This window comes from Myodes glareolus, chromosome 4 (assembly GCF_982192425.1).
Source record: "Myodes glareolus chromosome 4, mMyoGla1.1, whole genome shotgun sequence".
In the NCBI taxonomy this organism is placed as follows: Eukaryota; Metazoa; Chordata; class Mammalia; order Rodentia; family Cricetidae; genus Myodes; species Myodes glareolus.
The window spans coordinates 37,726,536-37,753,425 of NC_142029.1; the positions used below are offsets into that span (position 1 = coordinate 37,726,536).

At 44.7% G+C, this 26,890-nt stretch overlaps 1 protein-coding gene across 1 annotated transcript in view; it reads left to right on the plus strand.

The window, feature by feature from the left end:
- The first annotated feature begins 4,801 nt into the window (after window positions 1–4,801).
- The window catches only part of Cd109 (CD109 molecule), a 119,892-nt gene continuing 97,803 nt past the window's right edge, over window positions 4,802–26,890 (plus strand). Inside the window, exons 1-2 of the mRNA XM_048435719.3 lie at window positions 4,802–5,132; window positions 6,133–6,305. Coding sequence (XP_048291676.3) covers window positions 5,062–5,132; window positions 6,133–6,305 — 244 coding nt within the window. The 5' untranslated portion in view covers window positions 4,802–5,061. The remainder of the gene's footprint in view (window positions 5,133–6,132; window positions 6,306–26,890) is intronic.

Genomic DNA, 26,890 nt, shown 5'->3' on the forward strand with positions numbered 1-26,890 from the left:
ATGACAACTTTGGTAATTACAACCACGAGGGATGATATAGATATGAATAATTTGCATTGGTATGGATTTTAAGGTCAATTTTGTTATATGTATATGTATTTCTGATCTTGATTAAGGTATTGTGATTGTGTAGTTCATTTAAAAATGTAATGTGTAATTAGGAAATATAGGTTGTTAATGGATAATTATTGATAATAGTCAATCTTGTAGTCATGTTAGTTAGATTTTCTAGATATATAGAGATATATTTCAGTTAGATAGGCATTCTTCATATCTTTCAAAGACTTCAGAATATGGCATTTAATGTTTTAATAACTTAGGGCTTTTCATGACAATGAGATATGTCTGCTCCTGGCAGCACAAATCTACTTCAAAAGGAAGATGGGCATTGAAGAGTTTGATAGTCATTTGGGCAAGAAACTGCTCTTGCCTGGACTGATGCATAGACTGGATACAAAGAACCTGCAGAGAGAGGACTACTGAACTTGTCTAAAGGTGAGATGGCCTTTCGGGTTTCCTGATTCATGAAAGAGTCTGTGAGACATTCTGCAGGACATAGCAGATAGTGACTGAACTGCCTTTGAAATTTCCTGCTTCATGGAAATGTCTGCTGGATACTATGGGCCTGTAGGCTGAAGATGGATGCCCCAATGGTACAAAAGAACTTTGGGTGACTGTCCAGGCAGCAAGATGTCTCTGTCATTTCTAGAGTTTGAAGTTGCTTATTTTTTGTTTAATTATGTAATATTATATCCTTCTGAAGTCTTTGATGGAGTTGAAGAATAGTTAGTTATAGTTTTCCTTAGTTATGATAAAAGATAAAGTAGATATAAATATTGTAACTATAATTCTTGCTTGATAACTGTTTTGTTATATGCAATTTTACTATGTTAAAGTTAAAGCCTTTCTTTTTTGTTTAAACAGAAAAAGGGGAAATGATGGAGGAGGGTTAACTGTCTATGTGTTACTTTCATTGGTTAATAAAAAAACTGTCTTGGCTTTTGATAGGACAGCAGCTTAGATGGGTGGAGTAGACAAAACAGAATGCTGGGAGGAAGAAGGCAATGAGGCAGTCGCCATGACTCTCCTCTCCGAGACAGCTGCAGGTTAGAATCCTCCTGGTAAGCCACCACCTCGTGGTGCTACACAGATTATTAGAAATGGGTTAGATCAATATGTGAGAGTTAACTAATAAGAGGCTACAGATAATGGGCCAAGCAGTGTTTTAAAGAATACAGTTTCCATGTAATTATTTCAGGGGTAAAGCTAGCTGGGAGGCGGGCGGCAGGAAGCGGCCCACCGCTCCTTCTACAGAGAGAGAAAACTTTTCCAGTCAACTGAAATACTATAGACAGTCTCAGGAATCTTTGGGGTCATCATTTTCTAAAGAATCAGAGAAAAAAGAGAGAACTAAAGGAAGCCTGCCAGGTACTGAATATCGAATTAAAAGTTTTAATACTAGTCATGGACATATTTTGCTGAAGAAAATCAAAAGAAAAGAACACCGTGGGGCAAGAGTCACTAACGGGCCTAATGTCTTTTCAGGCATGGATGACTTTCAGGAGGTACCGAGAACATTTGTGTCAGGCCGGAAAGACCTTTTTTCATTTTTAAATCAGTTGGTTGCAAAGGATGTATTGTGACTGTAACGCTACTGTCTGAATCAAAGAAAAATTTCCAGTTGAGATCCAATGAATACGAGTAAAATCCTTCCAAAAGAAAAAAAAAAGAAAAAAATTATTTAGGGAAAATGTGGAAATTATTAATGAATGGCATATAGGGAGGAGGTAAGGGGAGGAGGAAACGGAGGTGAGGAGAAGTTAAATCAGTGAAATGTAAAAAGAACAGGAGGAATGTAGAAGAAAGGAAGAGGAAAGAACAAAGACAGAAAAGAAAAAGAAAACCTTATAGTTTCCCAGGAGTTTGAAAGACAAATTGAATAAATGTAAGGGAAATAAAAATAGAAATGAGGGGATTTTTTTTTGAGATGGGTTTTCTATGTAGTCTGGCTGTCCTAGAACTCTCTCTGTAGACCAGTCTGACCTCAAATTCAGAGATCCCCCTGCCTCTGCCTCCCAAGTGCTGGGATTAAAGATGTGCTCCCCTCTACCCAGCTGAGAGGGATTTTTAAAAGAGTAAGACAAAGTCAAAATGTGAGTGAAAGCATGGTAGAGGAGGCAAGAGTGCAAAGCCGAAACAGAAGAATGAAAAGAAAGAAAAAAGATTTTCCAGTCATGAAAATATATGCATACACATCATATATAAATAAACAATAAGGCTTAAAAAACATCCCAACATGTGGTTTTTAAAATGTAGTCAAGTGAGAACCATGCCAAGGGAAAACCCTGGACCAGACAGCTCGTTCCTGGTCCTCAGAACACGGAGACTGTGTTACGTGCACTGGGTGGGGGACGGCGGGTGAACTTGTGGCCGCGCCTTTTCTATGGTTACGCCCAATGTTGGTCAGAGCTGTGCACCATGCAGGGTCTCTCGTCCTCTAACCCTACACCTTGTGTGGCTAATGTTATGACTGGGACTTGTCTCCCAAGTGTGTTCGGACTGTGGGGCTGACCCACACAGCACTGAGTTTGGTGCAGGTGGAGGGCCTGTTCCCATGCTCTCAGGACCTTCCAAGTGCTAATCCCCACGCTGGAGGGATGCTCTTCAGTTCTTGGGTCTACAGCCGTGCAGGGTAGTTTCCTCTGTCCTCCTGACCCAACCACTTGGGGAACGATGTCACCCCGAAACCCGCAGTTGGTTTTGAGGTGAGCTTCTCTTGGTTAAGAATGTCAATATTTTTACCAGGGCTGTGTTGGTTGCCTTTGGGATGGGACTTCTTCTCATGTACCAGACTGTAGGTGTTCTGCCAAACTTTTAACATTTCTATTTTTTGCACTTTTCAGCTTTTTATCATCAAGTTTTTGAATTTCTGAAACGTTTTCTTATCTTTTTTTCTGTTTTTTTAAAAAATGGATGGATGCCTCCATTTCTTTTTAAAAGATTTTTTAAAAAAATTTATTTATAATATATACAATATTCTGTCTGCGTGTACACCTGTAGGCCAGAAAAGGGTACCAGACACTCATTACAGGTGGTTGTGGGTCACCATGTGGTTGCTGGGAATTGAACTCAGGACCTTTGGAAGAGCAGGCAGTCTCTCCAGCCCTGATGCCTCCATTTCTATGTGTTTAAGTCTGTTACCAAATGTGTATTGCAAGGAGGAAGACCAAAACCTGGAGCTTATAGCAACTTCAGTCAGCCCAGTTGGGATTAACCCTTTGGTTCTATTAATCTTGGATTGCAACATTATAGTTTGGAGTCCCTGGTTGCATTTCTTGTTCACAACTACAACATCAAATTTGGGAAGTAACTGAGTTATTCCAGCTTCTTTTGCTCATCACTGTGCCCCTAGTTGCCCCTTCTGGAATCTCTCTGTGGACCACTGTCTGTGGACAGAAAGATAAACTACATTTCCCACCCAGGACCTGCTGAGTCGACTTCCACATCTTGATGTGATTCTCACACACACCGGAGTCTGATAAATACAGGTTTAGAACTTGTCTGTTTGTCCACCCTTGAACCTGCTCCTCCTCCCCATACTTGGGAGGTCAGGAGACCAGTCCAGCAGTAGCAGCTGTGCCAAGAGCCAGCTGCACCCCAGGGCACAGTCAGACACTCCTCACCATACCCAAGTCCTGCTTGCACAGGGAGATGACCGCTAACAATAGGCTGCCCTTAGGACAGGACACAAGGAACATCTTGAGACTTTCAGCGGGGCGAACGAGGGCGGGACAGGAAAGGGAGGAAAGCAATTCCTGCACTTCCAAACCCTCACTCCGTCCAGGTGCCACTTTCCTTCTTTTAGAACACAGCTGTGCCCACACGCAGCTCTCTGGTCGAAGTTTCTCTGGTTTCCTTTTGCCCCAAACTCGACTGTCAACCATTTAAAGTTCCCTTTTGGAATGAGAGAGTTCAAGTCGTCAGGCACTGCATGTGCCGGTTTTCCTAGTCTTTGGCAGTTGCCCGCTTTTGTGGGGTAGCCATGGTGAAACCTGAGTCATCTGAAGACGGGGATGCTGCCAAATAGGGTGTCAGGGAAGCGGCGTCAGAAAACCTGGGCTGAGATCAGTAACTGCTGGGGGACCAGCGCCCCTGGATGCTTTCATTCTCAGCGCAGCCCTTCTCGCCAGACCCCAACTGTGTGCTGACAAGTTGTTACAAACCCAGGATTCTAGTGAGGACTTCCCGTAGAAAACGTGTTTCTCAACAGCTACAAGAACACAGCATCTTCCCAAGCAACTGCTTCCGAGTTTCAAGAGGCATCACCTAAATGTTTTTCCCCAACTATGTTTTTTAATTTTTATTTATTTATTTATTTTAATAAAAACTAGGTCCTGGGGTTACACTCAAGGCTAGGCGCCCTCTTTAAACTCAGAGGAACTATAACATATTCTTAGGAAAGTATACCTTAATTTTTATCTTAAGAAAAAAAGTTTTACTCTGTTTTTATAGATATAAGTAACTACTAATATATACCCACCGGTGTGTGAGTGTGTGTGTGTCCAGGCACGCGCGCGTTTGCTATTTCCCTAAACTTCTGACTCATCGTCTGGAGGACAATGATTGATTTTTTTCCACTTCACATAGCTGCTTTGGATTGCTGCTCACAAGGATGGGCCTGTTTATTCACTCCGGGCATCGGCGGTAGAGCGCTAGAGTAAACAAACCCCTGGTTACCGGTGGCCAAGGAAGTGGGCACCCTCTGTTTTCCCAGGGGAGCAAGGAAGGTGGGGCCAGGTTGTGGCCACCGCGTGCAGAGACCGCTTTTCTCAGCCACGGACGGGCAACGTTAGCCCGGGAGAGGCCAGAAGCGCCATAGTGATGCAGCGGGATGGGTGGAGCCATCAAGTCTCAATTTAGATCTCTCTGCTTTTAGGCGCGCCCATTTCAGATTGCTAAACCCTGGTGCGCAGTGGGGGAGAAAGGCAGGCAGGAGGTGGCCAGCCACACCCCGCAGGGCTCACACTTGGTGGGCTGCAGACCCCGCGGGCAGAAGCCGAGATGCGCGGCCGGAGCCTCCTGAGCGCTGCCCACTTTCTCTGCGTGTGTGCGGCCGCACTGGCTGCCCCGGGGTAGGAGCGCGGGCCTGAGGGCGCGGGCGCAGGGGACGCGGGAGCGCGCGGCCTGCGGGACCCACCAGGGGGCTTTCTTTACTGTCCTTCTGCTACGACAACTTGCGAAGAACGTCGTCCTAGCTCTAGTTCACGTTGCTCTGCCTTTTGCCTCTCAACTTGTTGCTCCTAAATAATGTCTCTCTTTTTTTCCCCAGAGATCCTTTTTTTTCTTTTTCTTTTCTAAACAGGATGTTTCTACTTTGACACTGTCAGTGTGGCTGAGGTGACCAGAGGGTGCCATATCAGAGATTATAGGAAGATTAACAAGAATTCGATAGTATAAAGTACTCCATTTCTAAAGTTTGTTTTTTACCTTCAGCAAAGAAAATTATTACTATTTATTATTATTATTATTATTATTAATTATTATTCTTGGGGTTCATTTGTAACTCAAGCTGGTCTAGGGACCCTGGGCAGTTCTCCTGCCTCAGTAGCCCCTTGAGTGTCAGGGTGTTAGAAGGGCAGGTATACACCAGTCTCTTTGGGGGACTTAGATGCTTACTAACCTGGAGGTTGCATTGCTGGCATTAATTTCAGATGGTGATTTCAGTCATTCCCCCTCCCTTGGGTGGATAGGCGAGCACGATTTGAGCAGGAAAAATGCAAATGCCCAAGTGTGTGTGTGTGTTTCCTAATAACGTGGAGATGAAGTCATCTCTGAACAGACTTGGAGACTTGAATTCTGCAGTGTCTTCTGCGCGCTTTGTTTTCTCCTTTGGCTCCTGTGCATTTGAACCGTTTTCTGTAGCTTTTCCTGGCGTTACTAAAGGGCAGTGGCACCGTTTCAATTGTAATTACTGTAGAGGAGTAGTGTGGAGACCTCACATTCCAGGGAGTGGGGACAGAGGAGGTGTGCGGGAGGAGAGGAGGGACCGGAAACTGCGGTCGGGCTATAAAATAAATGAATAGATTTAATAATTTAAAATGCTTTGATTTCCTTTGGTTGATAACTCTTTAGGGCTCGCTTTCTGGTGACAGCCCCAGGGACCATCAGGCCTGGAGCAAATGTGACAGTTGGCGTGGAGCTTCTGGAAAATGGTCCCCTACAAGCCACTGTAAAGGCTCAGGTGTTAAAGAAGGCTTCCAACACAACGGTCACCGTCCTGGAAGCAGAAGGAGTCTTTGAAAGAGGTAAGATAAACTGCGCAGTCTCGCAGCTGTAGTTGGACTATGGTGATAGAGCCGCGGGCTAGGCAGTGTAGCAGAGGAACTCAGGTTTTCAGTGATTCCCGAACCTGTGAAGTTTGAATTGTTCCTGAGTGTTTGTGCTACCAAGTGGACAAAGACCCGGGTTCTTCCCACCGTGTGGCTGTGTCACATCTCTCCTGAGACTGCAGGAGGAGCATGCAGAGTTTTCCACGTGGGAGGTGTTTGTGGGCCAGGCCTGGAAACGGTGCTTGCCTCCACTGCTCACGGACGGACAGACCGACTGCAAGGAGCCTGGGAAATGCAGGGAAGACTTTGCCGCAGGAGCCATGGGCAGAGCTAAACGCTTGTCTCACGGAATGTAAAGCTGAGTGGGTGCAGTGGATTTTACTAAACAAGCCAGTGGGAAGGAAAAGAAGGACATCACAGTCCCGTTTTGTGGAATAGTAGACCCAGTTTTATTGAACAAAAACCCCCAATAACTTAAAAATGTTATTTTTAAGTTAAGATGTGTGTGTGGAAAGGGGAAGGGGGCCATGTAAAAAAAGTATCAACTGTTTATAAAAAGAACCAACATCTTTTGTGTCAGGTTTGAATTCAAATCTGGTTCAGGATTATAATGGGCCCAGGAGTGTCTTTTTTTTTTTCTCCCGGGATTAAGGGGAAATTAAATCTAGGTATTATTAATTAGCATACAAAACACCTTTTTCCCCCCTTAAAATGGGTATTTATTATATTTTTCCTGGTTGCAAGAGCACTATGTGGCCAGTGAGTGCAACTTCATAAGCATGGTTAGTAATAAGTAATAGTAATAAGTAATAAGTAACTGTAATAAGCTCTAATAAGCCATACTCGGGTACCTACTGTTAACTAAAAGTGTATGTATATCAGAAACTGAGGTGTAAATTCCTCTATTGTTGAGTTATTTGTTTATTTTTAAATCATGTAAGAATATATAATGCAGGGTGGATAGGATTCCGCAGTAGTTCTTTATATAAAGATGTATTCTTTACCCGTATGGAAAGACATCACCACGTGAGAGACAAGTTTGCGTATCTGTGACTCTTTCTCTACAGAAAGTTGACAGGCTGAGTAGGGGAATTGGAGCTGGGAATTCAGAAGAGGGTTCTCTGTGCTGGGGCTGGACTGTTTTATATGTGTGTGAGCTACCATGTGTGCATGAACATGTGGAGGCCAGAGGGCAACCCATGCGTCATGGCTAAGGAGCTGTCCACCTTGTTTTGAGAAAGGGTCTGTCACAGGCCTGGAGCTTGCTGCTGACAGTGGCGCTTAGAACTGCTGCAGTTCTGAACAGGTCACTTCACGGCTGAGCATTAGATTCCTCAGCCACCAAACAGAGGTAATGCAACCGGCGTCTTGTGCAGTTACCAAGTTAAAATCTTTTCCTATGTAGTTCTGCCAGACTTTTGGCACACAATAGCTCCTAGCGTTAGCAGTAATAGCCCTACAGAAGCAGACATAGAAAGCATGTTCATACGTGGGGACAGATCTTAATTTCTATCATTTCTGAAAATGAACAAACCTTTGGTTATAGTAGTAGCCGAAGAAACATTGGAGAATGTATCAAATCAAAGGAGATAATTCCTAAGTAGTTTCACCTACATTATTTATTCTTCAAGAATTTATGATTTTGAGGGCAGTTTCCCTGGAATGTACAGGACCCGAAGAACGTGAATGGTTTTTGACAAATATTTGAGCTATGCTTGGACATTTACATGCTCTTATTTCAGTTTTTAGATTTAGTTATATTTATTTTGTGTATATAAGTGTTTGCTTGCATGTTTGCCTGTATGTGCACCATGTACATGCAGTGCCTGAGGGGGCCAGAAGGGGGACATCAGATCTCCTGGAAGTGTTATAGACAGGTGTGAGCCACCATGGGGTGCTGGGAATTGAACCCAGGCCCTCTGGAAGAGCAGCCAGCTCTCTTAATTGCTGAGCTATCTCTCCCACTCTCAGTTTAGAATTCTGTTCTTTCCCACACTTTTCTTTATTACTTTCTCCTTTGTAACAAATAGCAACTGCACTAGGGACTTATATTATTTCTTGGTTTTTATTTATTATTATATTATTGTTGAGCGTTCCCCATATGTTCAAGGTTAGAATGAATGACCCTAGACCGGAATGGATCTTTAAAAAGGAAAGTGGGAGAATGCTGCCCCTCCCCTTGCTTTTGCTGGTTTACGAGGCCATTGAACCTCACATTGTTAGAGGCACTCTCCCTCCTTGAAAGGAGAGCCCCACTCTGCAGTGGGAAGCTGGTAATTGTTCTCAGAGCAGATGCTTCCTGTAAGGCCAGGGCTTAAGGATGAAGACATTCCTGCCTCCTCCTCCTCGCGTCCTTTGGGTCATCTGCCTGCAGCAGTTGTGATAGCATGCGGACGGGTGAGGACTTCTGCAGGGCCTGAATCTTTGTAGAATCGGTATTTTATTTTTTTCCCATTACACGCACTCAAGCAAGGTCATTTTCAGTCTAATTAGTTCACCAGTTTCCTCACGGAAAGGTTTTGATAGAGAGTTATCCTCCAGCAGAGCTAAGGAGAGCGATGTTCCGAGTGGTTAGGAAACTCCCTGGGCCAGGGCTGTGGGCCACAGCACAAGAATAGATTAATTTGCATCAGAAATACTATCGTTACTATTATTAGCAGATAGATTGGGATTAACTTTATTTTTTTTTTGGTGGGTTTTACTTTAATTAATGTGTGTGTGGTGTTTGTGTGTGTGTGTGTATGTGTGTGTGTGTTTTGAGACAGGTCACATCTATCCCGGGCTGGCCTTGAACTCATTGTATAGCTGAGGTTAGCATTGAACTTCTGATCCTCCTGCTTCAGCTTTCCAAGTGTTAGACTTCTGGGCATGTGTCATCAAGCCCTATAACAAGAACATACCTTAATACAGGCAGAGGGGTACGGCTCTATTTCACGGGATGGTGTGTTTGTTTGACATCTATGGGAGCGGTCTGATAATGTATGTGAACAGCAATCTTTTGGGAAAATGTTCCTTCTACGCTGTGTGGGGTTCTGCCTTTTCGGTACATGATCCAATTCCTTGCCTTTATCACCCTCATCTCTGCAGCGAATACAGCTGGGTTCATAATCTCACTTTCCCTCTTACGCAAGAAGTGGTTTCACAAACATAATTAAAAAAAGATAAAGGAACCTCAGCGGGTCGTGTTTGCCAGAGGAGAGAAGCCAGGCCCTCTAGTGTTGGGTGAAAAGCGAGCCTTTGTCTTTCCTCTTGTGATGTCCTTGAAACCAACCTTCCTTTCCTTTTTCCTTCTTCAAGCTGAGCAGTTTGTTTGGGAACTTTCACTGTTTTTTTTTTTTTTCCAAAACAAAATTTACTTCAAATAACAAATAAGCAACCTTTCTCTTAGTCAAAGAATTCGCTGCCACCAGTTCCATGTAAACCTGGTTTAAGAAAAAGGCCTGAACTGGAGATGTCAATTGATGATGCCTGCCTGGGCATCTCTAGTGAGTCCCTCCCCGTTGGAAGACACTGTTTGCTTATTTATTTGGTTTCTTTGAGACAGGGTTTCACTATGTATCCTTGGCTGGCCTGGAGCTCAACATGTAGACCAGGCTGGTCTTGAACTCATGGAGATGCTCCTGCCTCTGCTTCCTGAGTGCTGGGATTAAAAGTGCTACCACCTCTACACTGTTTATATGTTGTGTTGCTTGGTTCTTTGCCTTCCCCCTTTGAGATAATGGGATGTAATAGTCTCCACATCTACGTCCTCTGATAACTTGCTTTTTGATTTTGTATTAAGCTCTTGGCGAGTTAATAGACTCTGTTTAGTTTATTTTTTTTTATTAAGGAAACCTCTGGGGCTGGAGAGGTTACTCAGTGGTTAAGAGCACTTGCTGCTTTTGCAGAGGACCTGAGTTCTGTACCCAGTACCGCCCACATTGGGTAGCTCATAATTGTCTGTAATTCTAGTTCCAGGGTACCTCACACCCTCTTCTGGACTCTGTGAGCAAGTGTTTAGTCTTTGAAATACAGAATTTGAAATATTAAAATTTCCCTTCCATGTAAGGTATTAGCTGGGAAATGATTCAGCCTAGCACAATGGTCATTTGGTGGGGACAGTGCTGTCAGAGGTACCTTTCATCTGTGTAGATCAAGATCTGCCCCGTGGTTTTGATGAAAGTACATTAATTAGTGTAGTGTGTAGGCGGATCCCCGGGCAGGTTTTTACAGGCAACTTTGCAAGCAGAACTCAGTCTAAACCTGTGGTTACATGAGAATTACTTCTAAAGGGCATAGGTTCTTCATTTATATATCTTTGCCATTGTGTGGGGTAAATATTAGTCGGGGTAGATACGGAGGGCAAAGGACCTAGACATGTGTGGCTGTGGAGTCAGGCTGCATGGTTGCAGGTGCTGACCATTTCTTTTAATGGTTTTTGTGGGGCATGAGGACTGCAGAGGGCTTTAATGTCATCACCTGATAGTGACTTCCAACTTAACATGATTATATCCTTATTGTGAGGATTAAATGAAGAAAGATTTAAAGCACTTAGCAGGAAATAGCTATGGTTATTAGGGAAGAGTATCAATTATTCATGTCCAAGGCGATTGTTACTCTCCTATTGAGATAACCCTGAACTTGAAACTCTATCAAAGGCATTTTTGTATGGGAATGGGAAGGTATATAGCACATGAAGTACTGTTTGAATGCCAAGCATGAAGCATTTAATTTCTGCTATGCAATGAAATAAGCACTATTATGTTAATGTTGGAGACTGAAGCTAAGAGAGATCGGTTCAGTTTCCCTGACTTAAACAAGTCGGTTAGTGAATGACGAAGCCTGAATCTGAGGTTAGTTCTGTCTGGGTGTGTTGTGTATCTGCTTTCCTCATCTTCGGATTTGCTTGCAGTGGACAAGACTCACCTTTTTTTTTTCTTCTTTTTATCAAGTTTAATGCTTTTAAATAATTTATTATTTGTGTCAGTGTTTTGCCTGCATGTATATTTTGCATGAGGGTGTTAGACCCTGGAGTTATAGACAGTTGTGAGCTGCCATGTGGGTGCTGGTATTTGAACCTGGGTCCTCCGGAAGGGCAGTGGGTGCTCTCAACCGCTGAGCCATCTCTCCAGCCCCAAGACTCACATTTAAGAGACCTAGCCTGGATCTAAAGTGCTACAAGCAGGATTGGGCCTGGTGCTACACACCTGCCATCCCAGTACTTAAAAGGCTGAGGCAGAAAGGTGGAATTTGAGGCCAGCCTGGGCCACATATAGAGACTGTGTCCCCAAACAAACCAAAACCGATGACAACAACAATCACAAAAGAATTGTAAGACGAAATTCCACCTTCTCTCTGAATTTACGTTTGACCGCTGTAGAGGTTTGGACCTGGAAGGCGGTGTCAGAGTTAAGTCAACTCAATTGCCTAATTTATGACTGAGGAGGGGCCTGGTGTCTGGGGCCCTGCCCAAAGCCTAATTGCTTGTTGTTGGCGAAGCTGGAAATGGCTCTTACTTCTCCAGATCTTCAGCCCAGTGTTCTTTTCGCTGTCTTGTAGCAAACTTTCCTAACGTGTGCGGAAGCTGTGTCTGAGAACTAGGCTATGTTTACAGATGTTGATTCTTCTGATATGGAAGGGAAAAAAAGACGAGTGAATCTTAAAATCCCCTGAGAGCTGTGCAGTGTACTGTCCTGGTTCAGTGTGATCGACTGCGGAGAAACAGTGGGAGAATTGGTCAGGGCACATCTGAGATCTAAATTCCATCGCTGTGTTTTTCAAGGGGTGAATTGCACTTAAAAAACACATTTTCATGGCCACCCTTCAGACATGGCTAAGGTCCAGGTACCTAAGTCTCTTCTGCCATCATCACAGATGATTCTCAGTGACATTAAATGAGAACGCCTACCTGCTAGTGTCTCCCAAATTGTACTTGACCAAACTTTGGAAAGTCTGCCAGCGAGAGGCAAGTCCTTGCAAGCTTGATGACTCACCCTCTGAGAGAGGGGCCCCTCCTGAATTTCTATGCTTGCTTTTCAAGTATCCCCTAACCTTAAGTATTGGTGTTAATTTTCATCAGTAAAATAACATGTTTGGGATTTAATTGTGAATCAGTGATTGAATGAAGTTGACAGTAAACATACTAATTCTTTAAACTTCAAGTTAAACATGCATTGCTCATCTAACGCCGAATGAGTCACTGTCCTCATGACTCACGGAAAGGCTGTGGTGGAAACAGAAAGCAGATCCTGTAAGAATTTGGGATGGGTTGCTGTGGAGCCTTTATGTTCTGTTCAGTAGGCTTTGTAATACTAAGACTTGTCATGTTCTCAAAGACGTTTCTTTTCATTAATTTAATACTCCATGGATGAATGAAGGGTGAGCAAAAAGAGGAAGGATAACATTGGAGGAGCCAGAAGAAGAGTACTTGAAATTCAAAGTGTAAAACTGAGTGAGTGTGTTGGCTCGTACCTGTCATCCCAGGATTTGGGAGGCTGAGGCAGGAGGATTGCCATGAGTTTGAGTCTAGCGTGGCTTACTCAGAGTGAGACTTGGTTTCAAGAAACCAAACTGGCCAGGCAGTGGTGACCTATAATCCCAGCCCTTGGGAGGCAGAGACAGGCGGATCTCAATGTTTGAGGCTATCTGGTGCACAGATCGGGTTTCATGACAGCCAGGACTCATAGAGAAACTCTGTCTCAGAAAACCCAAAAGGCAAAACAAACAAACCAAACCAAACAACACAAAGAAAGAACACAAACTCCCGCATCCCCTAAAGAGTGCAGAGGTTGGTGGGTGGGTGGGTACTACATTATAGGGACACGGGAGGGAGAAGCCCTGGGTGCTCTTTCTTGGGAGAGGAAGTGACTACATGTAGCGTAATAGGTTGCATGCCAAAAAGCTACACGAGGTGCCAGTTAGATGGCTGAGCAGATAAAAACGCTTGCCGCTCAGCCTGAAATCCTTAGTTTCCTCCCCAGGACCCATCCACACACGAGAAAGAAAGAGCTGTGTTGACAGCTCTTCATACATGTTCTATGGCATGCACACACATGCACAACACACACACACATGCTATTCAAAATGTAAAAAAAATCTGGGTGCTGGTGGCACACACCTTTAATCCCAGCACTTGGGAGGCAGAGACAGGCAAATCTCTGAGTTTGAGATCAACCTGGTCTACAGTTCTAGGATAGCCAGGGCTACACAGAGAAACCCTGTCTTGAAATCCAACCCCCCAAAAAACTGTAAAAAAAAGAGCAACAAAATAATCTTGAAAGTTTAAATGATAAAGAATTGATAAATGCGTGATCTATGATTCAAAATTCACACAGTCTATACGGGCATTGAAACTTCACATTGCGTTTCACAATATGTATAGCTTTAATGAACCTATTTCACTAAAGGAAATTTGTGGCTTGAAAGATTGGGCCAGTTCTAGTCTCACACACTGCATGTACCCGGAAGGGGAGATATGTTCCTTCCCGTGTGTGCAGATGAAATTCCACGCGGTTTGCAAGCAATGCTTCTCCTCTTTGACTCGACACGATGCTGTACCTTCTACTTTTAGAGGGGCTCCAGGCGCCCATTCACAACCCCCCTCCTTGACTAGGGCGTGCTTGGTGTTTGGTGGGAACCGTCATTCCATGCGTTACAGGAGGGAGGCTGTGCTGGAGAGATGAGCTGATTTCCAGTACGGCAGTGGGGAGGAGGGGGAGAGGCAGGTAGCGGCTTCTGTGGTTTCTGAAAACATGCTTCGGTTTTTCTCTGAGAGTCTGCGAGAGGGAGTCCGGGGAGGCAGCTAGGTGGAGGCATCTAACAGACAGTTTTGAAATTATAGCTGTGGGAAAAAATTTAAGACCTTGTTTTCATAGGGAATGATAGTACTTAAGATGGCAAGATTACCTGAGCCGCACAAGAGAGACGATTTATTAGAATACGGATGATGGCAGGAGCTTGAGTGAGGAGACAAACCAATGGAGGCATAGGCAGACAGGAGTTGGGAAGGGGCGTGGAAGATGGTGTGAGCCTCAGAAAGCCAGGGGAGAGAGAAAAGAAAGTTCTAGGCAGGAAGTTTATTTTTGTTCTTTTTGACACAGAGGCTCACTATGTAGCCAAGACTGGCTTCAAGCTTGTGATTCTCGCGTCTCTCTTTTCTGAGTGTTGAGACATACAGGTGTCCGGCCCACCCCAGTGCCACTTCCTCATGTGATGACAGAGAAGACCGAAGAGTACGGGTAAGAGCGAGGAATAACATTAAAGTGGAACTCGAGGAAGACTTTGGCATAGCTATAACCTTCCCCTAAACTGTGTAGATCTGGCTACCTTCTAGGTGGGGCAAAGGAGAGGACTGGCTAAAAGAAAAACAAGCGTTGAACTCTTTCCTGGCAGTGCCCTAAGCTGGACCACTGCTGGAATAAAATGGCTGGGTCCTGTATGTTTGTGTGTGTGTGTGTGTGTGTGCGTGTGTGTGCGCCCGCGCGTGTGCGCATGGAATGATGTGCACGCATGCACACACACACACACACACACACACACACACACACACACACACACGGGTAAAATGGAGAGGGATGACCAGGTGGTGGTGGCACACGCCTTTAATCCCAGCACTTAGGAGGAAGAGGCAGGCGGATCTCTGTGAGTTCGAGGCCAGCCTGGTCTACAGATCCTGGTCCAGGATGACCAGGGCTACACACGGAAACCCTGTCTCAAAAAAACTAAAAAATCAAAAATAAAAAAAGAAAGAAAAAAAAGGGAGGGCTGTTTGTGATGGAGGTGTGCGTCCTTACAGGTGTAAGGGGATGAGCTGACTTTATTCCCGCCATGATGGCTAATGTAAGAGATGGCGCTCTGACTCGCCATATTTTGGTCTAAGTCAAAATAGCAGTCATACAAAAGTGCATGCCGGAGCTTGAGGTGGAGGATTGTAGGTCCCACTCTTGTTCTCTTTTCTACTCTTTACCTTTCATAGAAAAGTTCTTGGAATTGACTTTCTTTAGATTATTAGTGTGTGTTGCTTGTGCAAAGTGTTGTATTTCATGATGACATTCTCATGGGCGTCTGTCATATTTGCTCTCCCTTCTTTCCTTCCCATCCCTCCTGGTTGTCTCTGTCTCCTTTCTCTAAGTGGTTCCCTTCTTTTATGTCATATATGGAGCATCCAGGTCCCACATAGAAGGGAAAACTCATAGTACCTGTATTTATGTGTTGCCTTGGTTTGCCTCCAAGGCCCTGGTTGAAATAGCTCCAAGATCTAGTGGGGGAGTAGCAGTGGGTAACATGTGGGCCAGTCTGTGGGGCTTTGGGTTTGGAAGCAATGATTCATGAATTGAAGTCTAAAAACCAGACTGAGTGGTGAATAAAGAGGCATAAGCGAAGAGGAATGTTTTCTAAGAATACCACGTAGCTTCCTTGCAGCAAGCACAGTTAGGGATTTATGTTTATGAAAGTATAGCTGCAGAATCGTTTAACATTACTATGTTGAACTGTGTTAAATATCACCTTTAGTACTAGAAAGAAGGCCTTCTTTATATTCAGTATTTAAAATATTTATTGTGTGCCAAACTCTTTGAGATTACGTTGTAACGACTGTTTCAGAAATACCTGGGTCTGTGCTATCCTATTGGTAGGCACAGCGGGTCAAAATGGGAGTACTAAAGCCGTATTGAAACAGAACTCTTTTTGTTTTTTTTTCTTTCCATTTTTTAATTTAATTAGTTAATTTATTTTACATTCCTACTGCAGCCTCCCCTCCTTCCTCTCCTCCCACTCCCTCCTCCCACCTCTCCTCTGCCTCATCCCCAACTCACCCCTCCTTATATTTGCTTAGGAAGGGGCAGGCCTCCCATGGGCTTCAGCCAAGCACGGCACATCAAGCTGCCATAAGACCAGGTATCTCTCCCTGTATTCAGGCTGGGCAAGGCAATCCAGCCTGAGGTATAGGTTCCCAAGAACCAGCTGATGCCCCAGGGACAGTCCCTGCTCCCATTGCCAGAAGTCCCACAAATAGACCAAGCTGTTCAACTGTCACATATATTAGTTAGTCCCATGCAGGCTCCTTGGTTGTTGGTTCAGACTCTGTGAGTTCCCATGAGCCAGGTTAGCCATTTCTGTGGGTTTTCTTCCGATGTCCCTAACTCCCTGGCTCCTACCGTTCCTTCTCTCTCAGCAGAACTCCTGGAGCTTGGTTCAATGCTTGGCCTTGGCTCTCTGAATCTGCCTCCATCAGTCACTGGATGAAGGTTCCCGAAGACAACCAGGGTAGTCACCAAACTGACCACAGGGGATGGCCAGGGAACTGACCTCGTTTGCTTGCTATGTAGATCATGTTTGGCCTTGAATTCACAGAGATTTACGTACTTCAACCTCTTGAGTACTGGAATTGGAATTAAAACATGTACCACTAGGCTTCATCTCACATGTAGTTTTTGAGCATGTGGAGCAAGGCTTGTATGACTTTAGGTGAGCTATGGCTATAAAGTACGCACTGGATTTTGAATATTGGTACCAAAAAAAAAAGCAATAAGCTCATTCTTTTCTTATGTGTTTAGTGATAGTTATTTTGAACATTTTGGGTTAAATAAGACTTGTTTTTGAGTTTAATTTCACTCACTTCTTTTTTTGTTGTTGCCAATACATTGCTTTCGAGCCCTGATCACAATCCCTGGTATATAGTAACACTTCAAAGACATCAGCTGTCTTTCCTTTGGCATTTCCCAGTGGCAGATCTGGAGGTTCCTTCCTACTCCTGTGCAAAGTCATGGCCTCTCTGTTGTTGGCTTTAGTGGACATTCAATCTTGTTCCTTGAGGGAGGAGGAGGGAGTCTCCCCACAGTGCACCGTAGCAGGGGACAGACTTTTCCTGCAAAAGTAAATGTAGGTTTTGCTGTAGACGTTTGTCTTTGCTGCCCTTACTTGACACTGCCTTAGAGCTTCACAGCAGCTGGAGAGAAATGAACTTTAGCGTCTGTGTGCTGCTGACGCACAGTGAAAACTTGTTCTCCCCTTCTGTTTAAAAGTGAAAAGCCATTCTTAGTTCCTAAAGTACATAAAAGGCGTGGGCTAAGTTTGGTCTACAGGCTGTAGATTGCCTGCCTTGCCATAGCAAGGACTCTGTCCATGTCAAAGTCAAGAACCTGGCCTGACTCTTGCTTTTATGTTTGTGTTGAACCTTAGTTTAAAGTTTTCTTACTTTAGTGGGTTTCTGCTTAGTCGAATTTCACTGAGCCATATACATGGAATGAAGCATTATGTTTGAATACCATATTTACTAAAATATTTATAAGCGAGGGGGGGAGTCAGGAAAAAACAAGAAGAGTATGAAGGAGTCCAAAGGAGGGTTTAAAAGAGATTGTGAAATACTTGTATTTTCTGTATTGACTCAACTAATTAGTTTTTTTCCTTTTTTTTTTGCCAAAATGATAGTAAACTGTTAAAGAGAAACACCATATTTTAAAGTTCTATTTTTCACATATTTGTGGTGAATAATTGTTTATCTTTTGTAGTTCATCTGGAGATGGAATAATTTCTACATAAATAGAGGATATTGAATACACTGGTAAAGAGGCAAAACATATTAACAGTGGGGCGAAACCAAAGTTTATTTTTGCACATGACTACTTAGCAAAAGACTGCCAAAGATATTAAGCCTCAAATATTAAGTTGGGTAGATCGATAGTGGAAAAATCCTTTTTTTTCTTCCCACAGAGAGTATATCTGGACCTAGTTTTATTTCCAAACGTACACTGCTCTTTCTGGCCAACGATTCTCCAGGGCCACTTGGTGAGGACAGACGTCAGGCAGCAGATGTCTTACAGAGTATGTTTCAAAAGTTAAGGAAAGGTTCGTTCTTGAGGATGATTAGTACACAACTTAAAAATAGCTTTGACTCTATTTGTAAATCAAATGGACGTTGTTTTCGGCCTTGCCAAGTGTGAAGTCAGCAAACAAGGCTTCTTTTGAGGTGCTGGCTGCTGAGGAGCAGAGGCAGCCGTCCCGAAGGCTCTGAGATGTCCTCTCTCTGGTCAGATGTGAAACGACTGGAGGTTACAGTTGTCAGGAAGAACGAGTAGAAAGAACCTTACATAAGAGAGTGCATCCTCAGGACTGCGAGAGTGTGTACCGCCATTCAGGAGCCATTTCCCACACCTGAGTGAAACCTGGCCAAAGGAGGAAGGAAATGCTCCCAAAGGTTTGCAAATACCATCTCTTAACTCTCAACCTAGCGACGACAGAGACAGGGGCTACTATTTCCCATCTCTTCTGCTTTCCTCCCCCACCCCTCCCTTTATTGGTTGGGGACCCAAGTTATTGTAAAATCTTTTGACTTTCAAATAAGTCTGGTGCTAACACTTAGTAAGTTCCTAGGAAATTCCAAGTATTTTTCCAAGTATTTTTGCTGGCACTTTAGTAAGTTCCTAGGAAGTTCCAAGTATTTTTAAATTTAAAGAGAAGACAGCAATAGCAATAAATGACATTAAGCATTTAAAGCTGATCTTTTAATAAGGACTCAGGAGATTAGTGGTAGGCCTTGAGAGTGTCTGTCTACACAGTACCTGAGGTGAGATATCTTTGCTTCTGTACCTCTCACTGCTGGCTTCTGTATCTTTCCTGGTTCCGGGACTGGGATCCATGTGCGACCCAGGCATGTGACTCCTCCAGATTTGCTCTCATGAGAAACCCTTCAAAGGTTTGAGCTGACTAAAAGCTACACCCAAAACAAAGTAACAAAACAAGTATGACTGAGAAATGAGCTTTTGAGCAAGCCCGTGTGGAATTGCCGGCGTGTTCACCCTCCAGTTAACCAGCGTAAGGAACTCAGTATAGATTGCCAGTTGCTTTCCTCTCTCTCCTTGCCTGATGTCACTTGGGTAGAAATCAGTGCCCACATCCCCACCCCTCCTCAGTCTTTGTAAAGCTGGTGGCCCCGGGAGGTGGCCTGTGTGTCAGACCAGGGTGGAAAGGAAGCACATTGTTTCCGCCATTCCCTGGTTTGACAAAATAGCCAGCCCTGAAAATGTATCCTGAAGCAACTAAATCTAAGTACCTCTCAGGAACGGGCTGGTGTGTCAGGGCACGGCTCTCCACAGTTCAGCTTTTCATTCTGGATTCTGGTGTGGGACACTGTGGTGGCTGCTGTGTTCTAACACCTACATCCACTGCAGGAGAAAGACTCTTTCAGCCATGCCGCGGGGTGTGTCCCAGTCCTCTGAACCTAGCGCTTTGTGGTCTCTCTCTCTCTTTTTTAAGACAGGGTTTCTTTGTGTAACAGTCTTGGAACTGACTCTGTAGACCACGATGGCCTTGAACTCACAGAGATCTACCTGCCTCTGCCTCCGGGTGCTGAGATTAAAGGAACAATGCCGCCACATCCGGCTTTTGTGGTCCTGTTAGCTGGAGACCCGACTTGCTCAGGGTTGCCCCCTCCTGGGGGATGGCTTGTATATAGGTACCAGGATCCACCCAGGGGTTGAGGAAAGCAAGGAATCCAAGATGACTGAGATTTTAAACCCCCATGATTAAGGAACTGGGGCTATTCACAAACAGACCAACCAAATAAAACGCCAACATTAGCTGTCAACACAAGAGATGTAAACTGCTAAGCATACCGAGACCATCCAGAACCAGGTCTAATGCCGGGACCCAAGAGTCAGGCTGCCAACTGAGTCTTGGGTGATCCAGGGCTTCAGATCTCGTTTGTACAATAAGAATAATAGGATTATTGGAACATTCACCCAGAACACCTCCTTCCATGAAGCTCCTACTTGGAAAGGACACTACACGGAACCAAACTGAAGGCAAGGCATGGGGTGTCGCAGCTGTTACACTTTGTGCAAGCTACAGAATAACCTCACAGGCTGACACTTTACTTCATTTCTGTCTTTTGAAGATAGTAGAGTGTAGGTCTGTGGAAATGTATGCATTGCTTCGGTTCATAAAATGGAAAAAAAATTCTATCAGATCTGTTGCCTGTTTTATTTTTTTTCTAAAGAAAACTTTCAGATTTCCATCCTCTAGGACACAGCTGTAGAACAGAATTATAATTCAGCAATATAAATAATTGAACATTCTCCAATGGCTGCATTACAAAAGAAAAGGAAGCAGATGCAATTAATTTTGGCAGTATACTCTATTTGAGCTAGATGATTTATTATTTGTAATTACAAATACTATGATTGCACAGAATCCTTATAAAAGCCCTTGCTGGAAGTTTCTCTCTATCTCTTCTTCTAAGTCTTAGGACTCAGGTGCCTTTTACAGATGTCACATGCGTCTGGTGCCTGCTCTGTGGGCTAGCATAGGGTGAGAGGCTTGCTGGAGCTTTTTCCCTCCACGTGCTTGTGATTTGTTCTCGTATTAGTTATCTTCAAGCTCAGGCTGGCCTCAAACTTGTGGTCCTCCTGCTTCAGCCTCCTGGGTACCGGATTGTGTGCTCCTCCACTCCAGGCTTAGCTTTGCTAGGTAATCTTATATATATTGAGACAGGGTTTCTTTGTGAAGCCCTGGCTGTCCTGGAACTCACTCTGTAGACCAGGCTGGCCTCGAACTCACAGAGCTCCGACCGCCTCTGCCTCCAGGGTGCTGGGGTTAAAGGTGTGCTATGCTGTCACCGCCACCACCACCCAGCTGCTAGGTAATTTTGTTTGTTTCAAAGATTTTTCTTGCTGGGAATGAACTATCTGAAAGTTTAGTAATTTAACACAAAGTGTTGACGATTTCTCACAGGTGGCTGCTGGCTCACATGCGCCAGACTCAGGATCATATTACAGAATTCGGGTCCCGAGGTTTCATCTGTACTTTCTGTCTGAAGCGTTCCTTCGCTCTCATTTAGCCATGTATTTAGTTCCATATGGAAGCATGAACTCACTGAGTTTTGTTTTGTTTGGTAGGGTATAATCCACTGTTTATTGAGTGTTTAAGCTGTTTGGTCGTCATGGCTTTTTTTTTATGGTGTGTGCGTGTTTGCATATTCTTGTGTGTGTGCCTGGGGCATGTCTCTGCACGTTGGCTCTGCAGCTCCATGCAAGTCATCTTCCTCAGTCACTGGCCACCTTAGTGTTTGAAACAAAGTCTTGCACTGTACCTTGAGCTGATGTATCTGGGCTGGCTGCCTATGGGTGACCTCCTGCCTCTGCCTTCTGAGCCTCAGGATGACAGGCACTGTAATATTATTACACCACTGCACTTGGCTTTCTACATGGGTTCTGGGTTATGGACTCCGGTTCTCACATGTGCGTGTGTGTGTGCGCGTGTGTGCACGCATGTGCATGTGCATCCGTGTGAATGGAACACTTTAGTCACTGAGCCATCTCCTTATTACCTACCCCATAATACTTTAAGTTGTAGAAACAATCTCCATTTGTGCTGAGGTATCTGGTGCGATATTGTCTACACAGCAACATCTACTCTACAGATGTTAGTCTCAATTTCATTTTTTTTCCCTGTTGTAATAGAACATTTAACAACATGGGGCTGAGGAAATGGCTTAGTAGTTAAAATCGAGTACCGTTCTTCCAGAGGATCTGAGTTTGGTTCCCAGTAATTACACTGCCTGTAGCTCCAGAAGGCCCAGCTTCCTATTCTGGCAGGCACCTGCACTCATGTGCACAGATACACACACATAAACACGTAGTTAAAAAAATCTTTAAAAATATTTTTTTAATATTTATTTATTTATTATGTATACAATATTCTGTCTGTGTGTATGTCTGCAGGCCAGAAGAGGGCACCAGACCTCGTTACAGATGGTTGTGAGCCACCATGTGGTTGCCGGGAATTGAACTCAGGACCTTTGGAAGAGCAGGCAATGCTCTTAACCACTGAGCCATCTCTCCAGCCCCCTAAAAATATTTCAGTATAGTATTTTGCAGGGTTTTTCAAAGCACTATGTCTTTCTTCCACAAAAGAAAGACAATTAATCATGGAAGCTCATGGTTATAATCTCAGCGCTTGGGAGAACAGAGGCAGGAAGATTGCCTCAAGTGGGAGGAAAGCCTGATCTACTTCCTGAGTGTGTACAGCGAATCTTCTTAGTGAGTTCCAGGCTCGCTAGGGCTGCATAGTGAGACTTTATCTTAAACAAACAAGCCAACCAACCAGCAAGCAAGCAAGCAAGCAAACAAACAAACAACAATAAAAACAACAAAAACAAGGAAGAAAAAGAAAAAAACAAGCAACCACTCCCTTTTGGAATTCAGGGTCTCAGGATGCTGGGCAAGTGCTCTTTACCTCTGAGTTACAGTTGTAACCAACACATATTTCTGAAAGACAGACTTGACTTGTCACATTTCTCTACCTGCTCAGAAACATTGTAGCCTTGTAATACCCGCCCCACAACATTGTCCAGATTTTCTGTAACTCAATGATAGGTTTCGGCACTGAAACAGGAAGCCAGATCAAACCGAACTGAAAAAGTAAAAACAAGTTTACTTGAGCAAAGCAACTTTTGGGTGGTTTCTCCAGTTCCAGAGACTGAGACAGGAGAAGTCACACCTGAACTAAAGCAAGACTATGTAGCCTGTAGGTGAGGGGTGATGACGTGTCAGACACAAGCTACATTTATGCCTAGGTCAAAAGCTGAATGCTTTAGGCAGGGACTTGGGCAGCTGGTAACTGTAGTAGCTGGGCTTTTGGTGTCTTCCCTTTATTCAGAGAGTCTCTGAGTGGGCAGGGTTCGGAGAGAGAGGAATGGGGCTTTCTGGATCATTCAGGGGTGAGCTGGAGGTTCCTACTGAACATCCCTACCTTTTTTGGTATATGGTTACTGGTTCAAATCTGGCTACTTCCTGTTGGCATGGGACAACATGGAGAGGGGGAGTCAGGAGTTGGTGGGCTCATGCTCAGTGGGAGGTATGGGTGAAGAAGCATTTGGTTAGCTGCCACCTTGGAGCCCTCATGAATCCATTCCAGGAGGAACAGGCAAGTTACTAGGAGAAAAAAAAAAAGGACAGATTACCACTGGCCCTGTAAGTGGGGTTAGCTATGGGAAGAGTGAAGACTCCCAGTGAAGGACTCCTGGTTAGGGTGTTTTCCCTTTGGGGACCATGACGCCCAAGAACCAAGACTAGTCCACACTGGATGCAAAAGCAAGAGGTAGTTTATTCACACAGGCGCCTGGCGGACGCAACAGCCTTGGGGTGACTGCGCGTGCCGGGCTGAATTCGGGGTTGATTATATAGCAAGAAGCGGGTTTACAGAAGCAGATGCATTCTCAGTGGTTATTTCAGATAAAACGATGGAGTTAGGTTAGGGGCAGGTCAGGGAAACATATTTCAGATAAGAGATGGGGTCAGGTTAGGGGCAGGTCGGGGAAATATATTTCAGATAAGAGATGGGGTCAGGTTAGGGGCAGGTCAGGGAAATATATGGTTACAGGGTTGTCTATTTATCTTGAATATATGGGAATCAGTTAAGGCTCATTTCAGCACACTCTGGGCTCCCTGTTCCCTTTTGTCTTCCTATTGGCCAAAGGCTGACCTCTAAGTATCTGACTATAGGTACCCTGTTTTCTCATCAGGGACCCATCTAGTCTCAGGGTGATTATGCTGGCCTGGAAACAGCTTGACCTGGCCGCAACGGAGATTCCTCGAAGCAGGTGGGGTAGCTGTGAGGGCAGACGGGCGGGGGGGGTTTTCTCACCAGAAAGAACGGAATGGAGATGTGCCCTGGTTGTATTGGCAAAGTTCTTCAGGTGATCTGTGGAATGACTCGATATTAGTTTCCACCAGGCTAGATTCACTGATACAGTTGCAGCACTGCTGGTGAGGCTGGGCCTCCGTGGTGTGGCACAGAGGACATGACTGCACGGGCACATTCTGACTTCCAGTGACCAATCTGCTGGCAGAAAGGACATGGGTTTGCTGGCAGCTGAGGGTTGGGGCAGCATCAAGACCTTCCTGGATGCATTTAAAGCAGGCCCCCAGCGGAGTTGACTTTGGCTGGCCTCCAGCAGGATGGAGCCTTGTGGACTTCCTCTGTTCCCTTTTCTGGAGTGCCAATGGCCACAGGGCAGCTGCCAAGGTGTGAGCTTCCAGCATAGCCTTCTGCTGCAGAAAAGCCTGCCAGGAAGACTCAGCTTCCTCTTCTCAGGCGTTAAAAACCTTAAAAGTTGAGGAGAGGGGGCGTTGGAGAGATGGTTCAGAGGTTAAGAGCACTGACTGCTCTTCCAGAGGTCCTGAGTTCAATTCCCAGTAACCACATGGTGGTTCACAACCATCTATAATGAGATCTGGTGCCCTCTTATGGCATATAAACATACATGGAAGGAATGTTGCATACATAATAAATACATAAATTAAAAAAAACCCTTAAAAGCTATTTTCATCAATTCCTGCATGGGGTTTTGGGGACCATTCTTAGCCTTTTTTTTTTTTTTAAAGTTTCTTTCTAATATCTGGTGATGACTGAGAAATGAAATGGGGAGCCAGACCGTGGCTCCTGCTGGGGAGGGGGGATCAAGGAGGGTAGAGCAGGTGAGCAGGATCCCAGCATGGTTGGGTGGAAGAGCAGACAGAAACAAACAGGGAGATAGGATCTATGGTGGGTAGAGCGGCTGGTAGAGAGTGGGCGGGTAGCATCTCAGTATGGCCAGACCAAATGCCTGGGAAGCCTAGTGAGTAAAAAAGACAAAGTGGATACCTTTCGGCAGGGACCTGCCATGAACACACCATGAACAACAGAGTTAGTGGAGGTTTACTGGAGAATGGGGAGAGTGAGAGAGCCATCTTGGATGGAGACGAGAGAGGCAGGTAAACAAACAGAACAGGAAAGAGACAAGAGGAAGAAGAGAGGTGAAGGTGCCAGTGACTCAGGCTGCCCAGTCAGGGTGCAGAGCTCAGGGTCAGTCCCTGGGTGAAAAGGCCCCTGGAGTTACCACAACCTTGGCCAACAAAACGTGGACTGCTGAGCACTGGCTGCAAAGGGAGGGGTGGAAGTGCGGAGCTCACAAACCCCGGATAAAGGAGCTCAAACCGTTTGTTTTGGGCGTATGGTGTGAGACCGCCCCAGTTTGGATAAATTTTGCAGCAGACACCCCAGGGGTGAATGAGGGTTGGGTTTAGACCCAGCGTTGTCCATTTTCAAGCCTGTACCAGAGACCAAAGACTAGAATAAGCTGTCCCCTGAGATATCCTAGGGCCCAGTGGTGGGGTGGGGTTAGTCTTTGGGAAGGACATCTCCTAACACAAAGGTTCCTGAGAACAGAGCATGTCTCTTCTCCGGAAACAGATCGGGCTTGCCCTGCTGCGGCCTCAGCTTGGCAGGGGACCCCGGGGGTACTTGACCCAGAAAGAGGCACCCGGTACCCCGTTAGGTGGCGGCACAGGTATATTTGAGCAAAGCAACTCCTGGGTAGGTTCTCTAGTCCCAGAGATCGGGGCTGGAGAAGTCACATGCCCTAACTAAAGCAGGGAGCTACTATAGCCTGCAGGTGCGGGGGCGGGGGAGGGGAGTGATGACGTGATCACCACAAACTGGGTTTATGCCCAAGTATGGTCAAAAACTGTATGTTTTAGGTGGGGACTTGGGCAGCTGGCAACTTCAGGGGAGGAAGCCACCAGGAATGTGGAACTGGGCTTTTTGGAGATTCTGAGTGGGTAGGGTTTGGAGGGATAGACCGTAGTGGGGCTTTCTGGATCATACAGGTGCGAGCTGGAGGTTCCAACCAAACAATACACACACACACACACACACACACACACACACACACACACACACACACGTGCGTGTGCACCTGCACTCACGTGTGTGTATAATTTTTGAAATTAAAATGTAATTATATCATTTCCTTCTTCCCTTTCTTCCCTCCATCCCTTTCCATGTACCCTTATGCGCTTTTGATGGGTTCTGTGTGATTGTCTGTTAAGATTTAACTTTCTGCCCTCTTATGTTCTCTTTGCATATCCTCTCTCCAGCTACATTCATGGTTTACAGACTCTTTTAATCTGTTAAAATTAATCTGTTCCCAAATTCATGCCTGGGAGGACTACCTCTTCATTCCTAGTATGTGTTGAGAATGCCTGTTAGTGTATTTCAACAACTTAAAAAAAGCTTGGAAAGTAAGTTGTGTTTACATATCTTTAAAAGTTTTTTTTTTTTTATCAAGTTGCCGATACAGCCTCTCATTTTCACTTTAATTCAGTACAGAGTATATGTATCCCATGAGCAGCGAAAGCTTCATGAATATAGATTATTCCTGCATAAACTGTGTTCAGACCCAACAGGTAAGAAATCAGCCTGTCAAAAAGACACCACCTGCGTTTCCATTTTACTGCCTCACAACTCTATACCTAAGGGGTGATGAAAACCTAAGTGTCAAATTACAGATACATGGGTAAAGAAGGATAGTGTCTGTTTTATTCCCCTTCACAGTGGAATACTGTTTTACTGAGAAAGGGAGCCTGCCATTTGCAATAATGTGAGTGAATCTGAGGACATAGAGTTATTTAAGACACCAGGTCTTCAAATGTTGAGCTTAAAGAAATGGAGAGTAAAATGGTGGTTATCCAGCAAGTAAAATGGTGGTTATTCAGCAAGGCGCTTCAGGGGAGATGTTGGTCAAAGGACAGAAGATTCCAGTTAGA